At 40.4% G+C, this 15,109-nt stretch overlaps 1 protein-coding gene across 8 annotated transcripts in view; it reads left to right on the forward strand.

Annotated features, from left to right (window-relative positions):
• LOC122552186 (bromodomain-containing protein 4) overlaps positions 1-15,109 on the forward strand; it is a 179,155-nt gene that overhangs the window by 147,890 nt on the left and 16,156 nt on the right. For 6 of the 8 annotated variants that reach the window (XM_043694781.2, XM_087983299.1, XM_087983301.1 and 3 more), the window contains 4 exons: positions 8,873-8,934; positions 11,297-11,534; positions 12,874-13,449; positions 14,332-14,438. In XM_043694781.2, coding sequence (XP_043550716.2) covers positions 8,873-8,934; positions 11,297-11,534; positions 12,874-13,449; positions 14,332-14,438 — 983 coding nt within the window. The remainder of the gene's footprint in view (positions 1-8,872; positions 8,935-11,296; positions 11,535-12,873; positions 13,450-14,331; positions 14,439-15,109) is intronic. The other 2 variants (XM_043694777.2, XM_087983298.1) reach the window with 1 other exon arrangement.

A 15,109-nucleotide genomic window follows, 5' to 3' on the forward strand; every position in this document is an offset into this window, starting at 1 on the left:
TTGTCATTATTCATATGCCATTTTCACTGTTATCTATGTCCCTCTCAAATGAACAATTAACTGGATATAGTTACCAGAAATGCAGCTTTTGTATATATAAAAATATATTTTTTACTCTTTCTACTTTTCTAGTTGAATATGTATCTGATGCATGTTGACTTTATATTTGGGGTTAAATTATATATGTTTTTTTTTTACTTTGTATAGTTTTCTACCTTCATCAGTTCTCAAATAAAACAAGTTTACAAACCAGAATGTGCTTGCTTGGTGGGTTGAGTTGTGTACTGTATGGTACTATTTAGATCCCTAACTCATTGCAAATCTATAAGCAATATGATGTACCTCCATTGGGTAGGTGATCACCTCAACCGGTAAGTTGACAATACATCCAAAATGTAGGAAATTTGAAGCTGACTCCTTACCAGACACAATGTGGAGAAACTCCACAGTCGTAGATGTAATCTCTGTCCATTACATTTTATTCTAAAGTTCGAACAGAAGTACACAGCAGATCCTATTGGATCTATAAACCGAGATCATAATACAAAAAATGAACAATGTGAGTATAGATCCTGCAGTCATGCAGACCTGTTTCTGTGACCTCATTTCCATGTCCATCTGTTTGCGTGAGATTAATATCTCTATCCCTACCAAGTGATGATTGTTGGAATTAATTTCAATCTTGCTTCAAATTACTGAAATTCATTATTTGTTCTGATGTGACCCTTCACTTTTGGATTTCAAGCAGCTTGTCCATCTAACACCAATCCAAATGCGATTCGATAAAAATTCTTTTTACAAAGAAGCCATAATGTTGGAGAGCTGATGTTGGGATGAGGGTAATTAATATTGCTAGAAACAAAGATGAACACACAAATCTCGATTTTAGAATTGTCAAATGTCTTTGAGTTTCCTCACTTTTGGAATGTCAGAACAACTTTACACATCTGTGTGGTATTGTAAGCAGCAAATGCTTGTGCATCTTAAATGCTACCATTATTTTTGGAATTCCTATTTAGTGTAAAAAATATTCATGAAAATGGTGAAGCATCATGTTATGGGTACTTCTGAAGAGAATGATGATTTTTGCCTCTTATCAAATTATATGTAACTTTGGAGGGCACTTTTCACTTGGAGGTGGAGTCTAAATCACACTTGGATCTGTTTGTTCCTTAGGAATTGCCATGATTTTTGATTCTGCCATCCCTATGCCCAAGAAGTAAAATAGTAGTCCAAAAGCAATATGATGATTTATTTCTGGAACCATTAGTTCCCATGTTACACAGGGGCTGACTTAGCCTCTATTGTTTCTCAGATGGTTTACAAAAATGAATTGGTTTACTGTGAAAGCAAACACGGCAGCAGGTTTTTATAAGCTGTGTGTCACATAGGCAAATGAGTAACCAATTAAGTATTCTAATATTGGTGATCCCTCAATGTTAATTAAGACCACAAGAACTCTTCTTTGAAAAAAAACATGGAATCCGTAATCCCATAAAGAAGGCTTTCCTTTATTGGAACATGTAAAGGCTGGCATCTTTATGCAGCTCTCTTCTCCCGCTCCCCCACCCAAAAAAAAGTTGTATGCAGAATTCCTGGAGTTTGGTTTTCATGTTAAACATCTGAAGTGCTAATACAATCAATGGACTAAGTCAATGACCTTAAGCCAATTTTTATATTTATTTTGGGGAAAAAAAAGTCTTTAATAAACTGGAGTCAGGGCATTTTAAGCTGCCATGTTTAACTAGCTCCATGTCAAACTCTTTTGTAGTCTTGAAAATAAGATGGAATGGCTGAATTTGGTGTAAACTATATGAGGAAAACATTCCTATCAGCAATGAATTAAGTTGCACACTCATCTGAGTCAGAATATTTGGTTCAAGTCCCACTCGAACTTTAAGCTTAAAAAATCTAAGATGACTCACCTCAAAGATACTACATTGTCAAGCCAAAATCGGTCTGCACTCTTCAGACGCATGTAAAAATCCCATATCAATATTTTTGCTTCAGTTGTAAGCAATAAAAACAGATTACCTGGTTATTATCAAATGCAAATCGACTGTCATTTCGATCTTACAAGTGACTACACTGAAAAACCTTGGCTTTCAAGCCTTAATCAGACTGGGTAAAGTCATTCCATAGAAAATTCAAATTACATTCATTTGATGATTGAGACTTGACATTATGAACATGAGGTGATGACACTTTGAGCTTCAGAACGGATGTTTGAACTATCTTAATTGTCTCAGTCAGGTTCCGAAAGGCTGTCTTTTTTCTTGGGGATGCCACATGGCCATGCTGAATTAGCCATTTCTTTAAAAGCTATTGGAAAAGTGCTCACTCTGAGGGATGCCTTCCTTCTCTAATCAACCTGTTCAGATGTTGTTACCCCATCTCGAGCAGATGGGTTTTGAGGTTCTGTCTCCTGGCTCGGAGGTAGGGACGCCGCAATTGCACCACCACCACCACCACTCCTTGGATGCCTCATCCTCTCTTGGAATGCAGAGAATAGATTCTGATTATGGAAGTTGATTGACAGTCACAATTGTAACAGTTACAGAACTCTGTACTGGATATAGAGGTAACCTATATAATATTCAGGCCAGTTATTTTCTTGGGATCTTCGCTCTTCCTTGTTCTCCTTAGCCTGCATCTTGCTCATCTCTCACTCTCCCTTCTCTCCACTCCACCATGTACATTGCTCCCTTCCTCTCCAACTCTGCTTACATCCCCACACCCCACTGTCTTCCCCTTGCGCCTCCTTCGTTTGGTTTCCCTATCCCCTCCCTCCTTTACTTGCTTCCCTCTCCTGTACTTGCTTCCCTCTCCTGTTTCTTTGCCCCCTCTCCCCTCCATTGACTCCTTCCTCTTGTCATTCCACTTCGCCCTCTCACTCCTACCCCTATCTGCACACCTGCTTTTCTCTCCCCCCCCCCCCCCCCCCCCCCCCCCCCCAGGTTCTCTCTTCCATCCACCACTCACTTCTCTCTTCAACCCCCACGGCTTCTCTCTCTCCCTCCCCACTGCCAACCAACGCTGTTCTTCTCTCTCTCCCCCCCCCCCCCCCCGACCAGCTTCTGCCCCCACCCTCAGGTGGTTTCTGTTCCCTGACCCCCACCTCTCTCTGGCTTCTGCCCCCCCGCGCGCCCCCCCCCAATACCACTGTTCCTTCTAGCTCCTCCACCACTGCACCCCAGTTTCTCTCTCCCATTCGCAGCTTCTCTCTTCTACCCCACTTCCGACCTCTCTCTCTTCCACCATCCTGTTCCTCCCCCCTTCCTTCCAGCTTCTGTCTTCTCCTCCCTATCTCTGCAGCTCTTCTTTCTATTCTTCCCCCCCCCCCCCCCACCTTCCAGCTTCTCTCTTCCCCTCCTGTTCCTGCTTTTCTCTCTTGCCACCCCACCATTCAGCTTCCCCCTCACCGCCGCTGCCCCAGCTTCTCCCCTCCACCACACTTACTTCCAGCTTTTCTCTTCTCCCTGCCCCTCAGCTTTCTCCCACCTTCCAGCTTTTCTCTCCATGCTGTCCAGATTTTCCTGTTTCCCCCATCTGCAGTTTTTCTTCATTTTCCCCCCTCCCCACCTTCCAGGTTTTCTCCCACCCTCCCCAACTCAGCTTCTCCCTCCACAGCTTCTCTTCCACTCCCAGCTTCTCTCTCTGCCCCTCCCACAGCTTATCTCTCTTCCCTCTAAAAGCCCCAGCTTCTCTTCCCCGCCACTTGCTTCATGCTTTCATCCTGCCCCCTTCCCATTTCTCCCCTCAGACCCTGCCCTCCCCTTGGGCACACAGCCCCTTTGCTGTCCCTCTCCTGTCTCTCCCTATCCCCTGATCTCAAAGTTTTTGGTGCCATTTTACTGCATCAGGTAATCCCTGCTTTCATTTGAAATCTTCCTCACCCTAATTTGAAAAGAATGCCATTGGATTGCAGTGACCTAAGTCAGGGGGTTGCCAAGACATGTCTGCCTTTAGAGAGGAAAGATGTAACTTGGACTAAATGATACAAGAATGTTAGATAATTTGACCATGTTTATTTGTTAATTGTGCTTGCCTAAAATACCAGTGTGTTTGTGGCCAAGGCAAACTGTACCTACGTGATGCAGGTTTTCTTAAAAGATGAGATCACTTTATGTCAAGTTCTCAGCAGCTATTTTAAGTATAGAATATTTTAGAACAATTCGCATCTGAACCAAATTAGCTGCTGCTCAATATTTCTTCTTACCTGCAAAGAAACCCAAAGTGCTGTTGCACAGATCACTGCTTACATCTCTTTCGTTCTGTTTGAATAATCAACAGGAGTTTTGGTTCATTTTAGCACCATGGAAGTGAATTATGGCCCCTTTGCTTACAGTGAGTGCTCAAGTGTGATCGTATGCACAGAAAACTAGAAATATGCAAGTATTTCTGTTGTAACCTGAAATGGTAAATGATAGATTCTGCATTTTTTTCTTAGTGTAAGTGTGTATTTTGATAGTAATATTAACATAATTTTTATTTCATAATGTGCGCTCTTCCCCAAAATTTTGTCCTTATTTGTAAATTTAGTTTTGATTTTTCAGTTTCATCTACTGAAGATTTTCAAGCATGCTTCCCTCTGGCTTCATTGTCCCACATCTTCCAATGTTGCTGAGAGTTCGAGTGTTTTTTGCGAGACAATGGTGTTCACTTCAATCTTCAATAACTACTAATAAGAATTATAAACATGCAGTAATAGTAGCTACTCATCTGGGAATAGTTTGTTAAATGGGGAGAAAAATTACTTCTTTTCACCAACATTCATCTGAAGCTCTGCGATTATACATCAGCTGTTAAGGTACTGGGAACAGGAACTTTGGAACTTAAGTGTAGTAATCCGTGTCATACAGCTGTTGGTCAGAAAATGCAATGTCTGGTCCTTCCCTGCACACTTACTACTTGCCTACGATTTGTCAAGTTAATTGAAAGAGCCAATCTGTAAAAGAAGTAGGTAAAAGGATAATTATTTACACACATTTGGAAAGTTGAGGAAAGACAGTTCAGTTTTTGAAATAATTAACAACATGGAATCTTCAGGTCTACATTAAATGATCAGACACATCAAGCAAGAACCTCAGGATTAGTTTTTGAAGTAGTTGTGTTTAATTCTGCTTAAGTTACTAAATAAATCCTCTTGAATTCTTGCTGTTGTACATGGAACCCCATCAGTGGTTTACAAAGGATGCTAGCTGGGGATTTGCGAAATGCAATTTATACATTGATATTTCAGGACTAGAATGTAAATGAGAGTGTACCCTTGACTGCTTTTCTGTGACTTCAGTTATTTTAAAAGGCAAATAGAAGGCTCAACCTGCTGAATTTCAATATGAGCATGTGTTTCTTGGGAGATCTTTAGTGAATTGAATAACTCCTGTTGAGCTAATCTAGCTGCTTTTATATTGGGATATCTGCTATTATCACTTCTGCACAGTTTTTTTGTGTAGATATAAGCAACATCAAAATAGTTTTTTGGCGTTCTGAATGGTTTTCAGTCAGATAATTGAGGCATCCCAGGTTTAGAATAGAAATTAACATGTCCAACTGCTGTGCATTACAGTGGTTAACAGCAAAAAAAAATTCGTATTTTTTGGCAGTAGTCCAATTAACATTTCAAATGTTCTTTGATATTTCAAATGGGTGGCACGGTGGCTCAGTGGTTAGCACTGCTGCCTCACAGCACCAGGGACTCTGGTTCGATTCCAGCCTCGGGAGGCTGTGCAAACTCCACACAGACCTTCTCCCCATGTCTGCGTGGGTTTCTTCCAGGTGCTGCAGTTTCCTCCCACAGTCCAAAGGTGTGCAGGTTAGGCGAATTTGCTGTTCCAAAATGCCCATAGTGTTCAAGGATGTATAGGTTAGGTAGATGAGTCATGGGTAAATGCCGGGAAGTGGGTTTGGGTGGGATACTCTTTGGAGGGTTGGTATGGACTTGTTGGGCTAAAGGGCCTGTTTCCACACGAGGGATTCTCATTCTCAATTGAGGATAATGAAGCATCCGGAGGAAACCCAAGCAGACATGTATGACTTTACCAAAGCAGACGGTGAAGAAACTATTGATTCAGTTTACTGTCTCCAACCTTGAAGAAAATTGGAGGCTCCATGTCACTATCTTGATTAAGAAGGCACACGAATCCCAAGTTGCTCCTCATCAGTTTGGCAAAGCGCATTGTATTGTATTAGAGTAGATGGCAAGCATATTTTATTGCCGGTAGTCATGTAACATTCCAGAAAATGATTAGTTATTGTGAGAGTTATTGTACATGCAACCATAATACAAATTACAGTATATTGCAGGTTTATAGGATGCTGGATGAGGCTTTATTGCTTTGCAGTTCATTTAAATTTGAAGTTTGGCGTAATGTGCAGTGTTTGAGACTATACTAAAGAGGCAAAATCTGAGCAAGTTTGCTTGATAAATGACCCATTAAGGCAAAACAGAGAAAACAGTGTACCTTATAGGTACCAGTCAGGTTTATATTTATGTAACCTTTCTTTTAAAAAAAAAGTCTATAGCCTGTTGAAACCTTTTCACATTCAGCAAAGCCATTTTGCAGAGAATTTTATTTTTATTCATTTTTCTAGCAAGTTCCAGCTTTATGTCTGAACAATATGCCAAATTATTTTTAATCTATTTATACTAGTTTAATCAAAAATTCAACTTTAGTATGCTATTTCATGCAGAGTTCTCTCAACGTATTGGTTTGTTTTGTGAAAAGTCTAAAATATCTCTGTTCTGTTTTAAGTGAGAATTTGTTTGAAAAGCACTCATTCTTAACCCATTCAACACTCTCCCTCAGATTCTTCCTTGAAAGCAAACTTTGAGCAAGTTAAGATCATGTCTGTTCTTTCCCCACTTTGGTACTAAATGTGTTCTGTGTACTTTGGCATGTTTTAAATGCAAGTTAGAGTAGATTTGAGTCGTTTATGTATGTGATGGTGTGTTCCATTTTGGAAGCTATCTTTTTGGTTATCTGAAGATATGAATTTCATTCTCTTAAATCTGAGGTCCAGATTGTTGCTATGATATTTATGTAGTTTCCTGCCCTATTCCGAATATTGTAATGTGGCATTTTCTGAAAATGGTTTAGGTAAGCTATTAGAGAAAAGTTGGACCAAGGAGGGAGGCGATAACTAAAAATGTTTTTGTAACTGAATTGTTCATTTGGGATCAGGATATATCAGTGAATTATTTGAGAAAATCCATGTTATTTCCTTATTGTTTTCTATGCTAATATAAATCAGTTTTGTGTCTTAAGTACAAGTAATTTTGATAGCAATCAAATGTTAGCCAAGGTGAAAAGATGTTATCATGATCCTATTAAAGTTACTGCATGATTAACAGTACCTTTTGTTGAAATATGCTGTGAACTGGTTTGGAGGATGTCTTTGGAATCATTTAACTAGCTCCTTGCTGGAAGATAATACAATGAAACAATCCACTTAAATGTGTAATCAATGTGCTCTGAGGAACAATGCAAAAAGACAAAACCGCGTTAATCCATAATACTATTTGTGCACAGAGGTGTAAGCGTTTGAGTAGTACTTTAACCTCTGTGGACCTGACTGTTGTTTATACCATGTGTTGAACTGGAGTTTGAAAATCACCTAATTTGTGCCAAAAACAGTCCTTCATAGATTTGATTGCAATTCTATTAATCCCGAAGACAAAATAGCATGTATCCTATTAATAAGACGCTAATTAAATTGAACTTTTCAACAGCTACTGTCTCTAGTTGTATTAAATGAGGAGAAACTGATGCTGTGATTTGTTCATCCCTTGGGTCAGCAGTTGGAAGGGCAATGGAAAACCAGTCTCATACAAACACAATTAATTAGATACTGTGGCGCTCAAAGTTTGTTTTTCATGAGCAGACAAAATATTGTTTGCTCACTTAAGTTGATGTCTGCTATTGAATTTGAAAGACTCATTTTAAACCGGTTTAGAGGAATTTGGAATGGTCAGGTGATGAAACTGAGTTATTGATATAGAAAAGAAAACTGGCTAATTGGCCTACAGAATTGTAGGAAATGATAATTGCTTATCACAGCTGTCTCATAGTAGGGAGGCATTGAAGAAAGGGAGCCTGTTGATTGACATGCTGCCTCTGCGAGAGAAAATGAGACCTAAGCCCTATTGTCGGTATTCATTCAGCAAAAAACAGGAGTACTTAGAAACAGGTTGCTAATGTTGTTTTGTAATGGAGGAAAAAAGCAATGTTGTAGGAGCAAAGGACAGCAATTGAAGCACAATAGTAAACTCCTGAAGTGGGAATCTGAACTGTCACGTTACATTTAATTCTTAAGCTTTGAGGGGATAGGTTAATGTGCAGCCAGTACATATCTTAATAGAATATAATTAGTTGTTAGACTTTAATTACATGGTTGAGTCTTCTACTCGTATTTCTATAAGATACCAAATGAGTTACTATGAAAAGTAGAACTAAACATTGTACTGATGGAGAATTGGGGTGTTCATTCATTTATAGAGGCATAATTCCAATCCCCAAGGGAAGGACAGACAATCCAGAAGGGTAACTTGGAACCAGGCAAATCATGCTGGTTGATGACACATGCATACCTTGTGGCTACAGGTGGATGCAATCAGGCAAAAATGCAAAGAAATTGGGGAAAATTTGTAATTTCTAGCCCTTTATTAAAAAGAGAGATTCCTCCTATACAAAGGCTGCTATACATTTTTCTTGGGATGTAAACAACTCTTGCTGTAATCTGCTGTAAGCAGGTCCTCTGTTGGAGCTGTTTAAAGGAAAAAAAAAGTCAGCTGGAGCTCTTTTGTATACAGTATGGATTAGATGCGGTTGTCCGTCAGCCAGCACGTCTCAATTTCAACTCTCTTCTGCAGAGATGCCACCTAAAGCCAAACATGGCAGCCACAAGAATCGCTCTGGACGGGAGCAGAAGAAGGTAGGAATAAATGATGGGCTGAGACTGTGTGCTCTTTTTACTTTCGGGATGGGTTGGGGTTTTTAGCGTCTCTTCACTTGCTACTTTGCAAATTTACTTACTTTATGCAGATTTCCAAGATACTGTGCTGTTTCACTTGATTTTCTGTTTCTTCCCCCTCCATACCCCACCTTTTTAATGTTTCTATCACTGCTAGCCAAGACAACAGGCAGGAAGTCAGCTTTCCTGATATATTTGCACATTTGTAATTCAAGTAATTTTTGATGAGGAGGGGAGGAGAGAGGAAAATATGGCCTAATGTCTCGGATCTTGCTTAGTCTTAAAATATTACATGTCGTGAAGGTGTAGGGGTTTAGTCTCCTCCATCACCTTTGCTCCTGGCCACAGATAATCTTGGTAGCACTGAACTGGGCTAATTTCACATCAGGGAAATCTGTTAGCTGCTATGCTGGGCTTGAGTGACACCATCAAAGGACTTGTTTCAGTTTACTGCAGCTGTGGTCTGGTGCTGCAAATGTACTGTTGAGGGATGGAATAAAGAAGAAAGCTGGAATATGTCATTTGAGAACTGTAATGTATTAATATTAAAAAGAGCCTTTTTTATCGTAGTCCTCCTAGAGGAATTCCCAAATTTAAAAGCTTACAAAAATGCTACAGCAATGCTTTTCTTTGCCTTATGTTAAACCTGTTTGAAGAATGTAGAAAGTTGCGAAGTGTTTTGATTTAATAATTGTGACATGCTTGAAGATAATACTTCAGTGTCAACTTCTCTGTGATAAATGAATAAGTTCGAGATCTGCCAACACCTTTCTCCCTAATATTTGTTTGCTCTGGTAACTAAACATCACCAAAAATCTGTAACTTGGAATGATGTACACTTTGGAGCACATGAGGAGGTCACTTATCCCTGAAGCCTGCTCTAGTGTTCATTTAGATTATGGTTAACCTCTACCTCAACTCCTGTTTTCCTTAATATCTTGCTGCCAAAAATCTACCGACTTCAGCGTCAACTTGCATTGGATCTGTTTCACAATATTTTAGAAAAAGTTCCAGATTTGTACTATCCTTGTGGGAGAAGGAATCATTGAATTCCCTTTTTAAATGGTTTAGCTCATTTGTTCATTACTCAGGGAGACGAAATAGGCTTTTAATCTATCCAGTTAAATCTTTTGAACATTTCTAAACTGAGTGATCAGATCAATTTCTAAATTTTCTACAGGGAGTATAATGTGAATTAGTGAATCACTTCAGTAGATTCTGTGCAGAACGCTGGTGAAATCCATTTATGCTGTCGAGCTATATTAGCTTAAAGTTTACTGTAAAGCTTCAATCTTGCAAGCTTTTTTCATCAGATTCATTTATAAACTGTGTTTTAAACTATGCTTGATTGCCTGTTGGTAATGTTTTTCTTTGTTATTGTGTGATACTGTGGACTTTAAAGGTAGGGGTCTGTATAACCAACTAAGCCACCAAAAGGAATTTTAGCAAACATGGATATTGGTAGCTGCAGGACCTCCTATGTCTGAGATTGCATTAATGTTGTTGGTTATGTAAAACTCTTGCTTTTTGAATGGCAATTGTGTAGAAGTTAGAGTGTTCGCCAAATTCCTGCAGAGTAAAACTATACAGTATGTCATATGGGAATCAGTGATGTGCATGTTGGAATGGCATTTAACTTCTTGACTGCAGAGTCAACAATTCCAACTCCCTCTTCCCTGAAGGATGTCGATTTAGAAGCATCAATCTTGCTGATCCCAATCTTTCCCTGCCCTCACAGCCCATGATGCTGGGTAAGGCTGTTGTTGTAGCTCCTGCAGTTGCTTCATAAAGATAAAGTTCAAGATGAGCTTTGCCATTTCCAGCATAATACCTCCAAGCATGGTGCACACTATTTTGAAGTTGCCAATCTTGTTCTTTTGGAGTACGTTTGTGTGATGCCATTTGTTAACACCAAAGAAACTGGGAGATGCAGTTTTAATATTAGTCCTGTTGTTGATCCCCATTTACTGTACGCATCTGCAAGTTGAGGACCAAATGACAGGAATTTGGAATGGAGTGTTGTCTCATCTGGGTCACATGAGTATACCAGCAGTTTGTTATATTTAATGTATTAAACTTGGGAGCAAATATGTGGTGCTTAGCTATTGAGTGAGATGACTAGCAGAGCTGAGGAGAAAATACTTGATATTTAATCAAATAATGAATAAGCCAATTCCAGAAAAATACACAGGGCATCTTAAAGATGAATAAAATATAAAATGCCTGATTAAGACCTAAAATTAAACCAATAGTATGATATTGATTACAGCATTTATTACTCAGCATTGTATAATGAAAACTTTTCTTCCCTCTTTTTCTGCAGCAGCACCACCACCACCACCAGCAGCCACAGTCGATGAAGCAGTCACCTCAGTTTATGCCCACTTCTCTTCCGATCATGGAGCCACAGATATTGACCAATGCCTATGATGCCATGCCACACTTTGGGCCACCCATGATGCACCTTCCACACCAGAGTGAGCTGCAAACGCATTTGCCACCTGCTGCTGAGCAGCACTCTCCCCCTCATCTCTCTCAGCATTCGGTGGTGTCTCCTCCAGGTTCGTTCACATGGTTGGTTTAATTTTTCACCTTTTCAGGAAGGTCCAGCATCACTCTTGAGAGGTTTTGTGAAGCTGCACTATTTCGTGGCTTTTCTCCCTTTGAACTTCCATGCTGTGTATGTGTCCGCTTGAATTTCAACAAAATATTCCATCGTCTGGAGACTTAGTGTGCTTTTTATCATTTGTTGCAAAAATGTTTGCTGAATAAATTATACTTATAGGTACATACTTACAAGTTGCGTTAATTTTGTGTACATGGACCTTGCTTTCTCTACACACTGGAATCTGAATATTACAGCATGGGAAGAGTTTTTTCAATCTGTAGTGTCCACATTGATCGCTAAGTGTCTTTACTGTAATACCATTCCTAACATTTGGCCTATAGCCTTGTATGTTTTGGAGTTCTCGATAACCATTATCCTCTGCGTGTAAACAGTTCTCCTTCATTCCCCTCTAAAGCTTTGACCCTTGTCTTAAATCTCCATGGCTGGTTATTGACTCCTCTACCAAGAGAAAACGTTTCTTCCCATCACCTCTAGCTATGCATGCCCCTTTATAATTTTTCAAATCTCAGTCAGACCTCTCCCTTGGCTTTCTCTGCTCGAAAGAAAACAGCCCAAGTCTATCTAGTTTGTCTTCATAGATGAAATACTCCAGTCCAGCCAACATCCTGGTGAATCTCCCCTGCACCCCCTCCAATGCAATCTCAACCTTCCTATAATGTGGTGACCAGAACTGCACAGAGAAGTCCAGTTTTGGCCTAACCAGTGTTATGTACAGCTCCACCATAACCTCCCTGCTCTTAAGGTTCAATGCTTCAACGAATAAAGGCAAGTATCCTATGTGCTATTCCCGTACCACTTAACCATGCTGGGTAGAGTGCCTGTGGGTTCCATTCGAGATTGGGATTGAGAGACAGACCTTGGAAGCAGTAGAGAGGGATTTCCTGATAATTAAAGAATGTGAAAAAAGCCTAGGAAGTGGAATTCTGTTTGTAATCATGTAGTGGTATATTGAAATGGACAAAATAAAGATTCAAACAAATTTCAAGAGCTGCTTCAGGAGATGTGGGTTCAAGCTAGTAAAGGGTACTTTTCATGTTTTGAAATGTTTTCAAAACTGGGAGTGATCAACATGGGCTGGAATTCCAGTGACAGTAATGGGAAATAAAACTCATGTTAATTTAAGAAACAGTTGAATGCTACAGAAGTGAGACGACATGTAAAGAATATGGACATCTAAAACTATTTCTGACAGTTCTCCTGCTTATTAAACCTCTTTTTTGAAAAGAGCAACTTAATAACAATTTCTCCTTTTGATATTTTTCCTTTTGTAGCTTTGCACAGTAGTCTGCCTCAACAGCCATCTAGACCCAGCGGGAAAGCCGCACCACTACCTCCAAAACAGCCACGGCCCCTTGCACAGTCCCCACCCATGGTTCCACAGCCTATATTACAGCCACCGCAGATGACGCAACCGCCAGCATTGCTGGAAGAAGAGGAGCCACCACCTCGTCTCTCAATTCCCCTTCAACCTAGTCAGATGCATCTGTATTTGCAACAGCTGCAAAAGGCACAGAATCAAACCCCACTTCTCTCAACAGTCCAGACCTCATCCCAATCCCAACCCCAACCCCAGCCAGTCCACAGTCAGCCCCAACCCCCTCATACTCAGCCCCAGCCGCTGCCTCACACTCAGCCTCCGGCACATCCCCAGCCCCAGCCTCTACCCCAGCAGCAGGTGCCGCAGCAGCATCAACCGAGGCCACTTCACATGCAGTCTATGCAGTTTCCATCCCACATTCAGCAACCTCAGCAACCACAGCACCAACCTCCCCAGCAGGCGAAACCCCAGCAAGTCATCCAGCACCACCACTCACCGCGACAGCCGAAGCCTGACCCTTACTCTACAGGTAAGGAATCCTGCAGCAATTTATGTGAGAATACTTGTGGTGGGGACATGGTAGGGCATTGTCAACCTGGAGTACAGGCACCTCTCATGTTCTAATTGCATATGAATTTATCAAGAGGAAATTGTATTTGAAAGGGAAAACTAAAATCAGGATTGGATAGATTACTTGGAAAGAGCAGGAGAATGGTACTAAACTGAATAGTTCTTTCAAAGTGTCACCCACTTTGTCTGAACCATAGTTTTCCTTGAACAGTAAATGCTCAGGTTTAAGCATTTCTTTCAGTTCATGGGATGTCGGTGTCACTGGCGAGACCAACGTGAGTTCCCTCTCTGAAATTGCCTGCGAACTGAGTGGCTTACTACACCATTTCAGAGGGGTGTTTTAAGGATCATCCTGAGGGTTTGACATCATTTGTAGGCCAGATCAGGTGAAGATGACACTTTCCTCCTTTGAAGGACATTCCTGACCCAATTCATTTGTTTTCATTCTATAGTTTTGTCACCATTACTAAAGTTAGCTTTTGATTCCAAATTTATTTGAATTCAGTTTTTAATCTGCTTCTGTCTCTGGATCACTAGTCCAGTGATAATATCACTCTACAATTGTATGTGTCCATCTGTGTGTGTGTCTCTCTCTCCAGAGAGCCTAGGAGGTTTGTTGTAGAGGAGTATGAATACTTGTACATAAAAATCAGATGGCTTCTGCTGAAAAATATCTAGTGTAAGGTGTCCATCTTCAAGTAGCTTTCTTGAGTCCATGCACTACAGAAACATAACTACTGTGCGCAAACTTGGAATTCAGAAATTTGGGTGTCAAAAAAGTTACAAACTGCTTTGATGGGAAATTATTTGCCTCTTTTGATTTTTGGTATTCTTGTCTCAGCTCATTTGGCAGACGTGTCCTCACCGCTATTGATGCATTCCCCACCGCTGCCACAGTTTCCATCCCTTGTCCAGTCACCACCGAGAACTACCCAGAATAAGAAGCAGGTAAGCAACACTGGTGTGAAGTCACTTTTTATAGTGCATTGAATATGGAGCTTCTTGAAGTCTATTCCACTCTTGACTGGTAAGTGTGTTAGATAATTTGAAAAGCATTTTTGTCAACTTTCCCAGCCAGCATCCTGACAAATGTGGATGTAAGGAATGGGTGTGAGGCACTGGGGTGGTGAAACATGGTTCAAATCATGTGTGCCTACACAAGTCAGCATTACTCGGCCTTATAACAACAGGAAATGTCATAGTGAATCCAATATCATATGCTAACCCTGTGGATCTACATTTTCAGGAAGGATTAGCTGGATTCAAATTAAAGGTGAAAGTTATCTTTTGTGGTGTTCCCCTGTTTTCCTTCTCTGGGACAGATTCAGGATCCATCCTAGGGCCTTTATGGTTGGTATAGTTCAAATACATATTGCCCTAACCGACTGAAACATTGGATGATTCATTATATAAAACAAAGCAATGGTGAATTATGAACATGGGGTGCGGTGTTGTTACTTGTGATGGCAACAATATACATACTCCAAAAGCAACGACTTTGCCGAAACATTCCCAGTACGCGTGCTACTCCAGGATACTCTTTCTATCCATCCTCCACACAGAATAACATAACTGAAATGTGCCATTTGAGATCCAGTTCCCCTTTGGGCTGTTGCTAT

The sequence above is a fragment of the Chiloscyllium plagiosum genome, unplaced genomic scaffold (genome assembly GCF_037043375.1).
Source record: "Chiloscyllium plagiosum isolate Xiang-an unplaced genomic scaffold, Cpla_swu_hap1 HiC_scaffold_45, whole genome shotgun sequence".
In the NCBI taxonomy this organism is placed as follows: Eukaryota; Metazoa; Chordata; class Chondrichthyes; order Orectolobiformes; family Hemiscylliidae; genus Chiloscyllium; species Chiloscyllium plagiosum.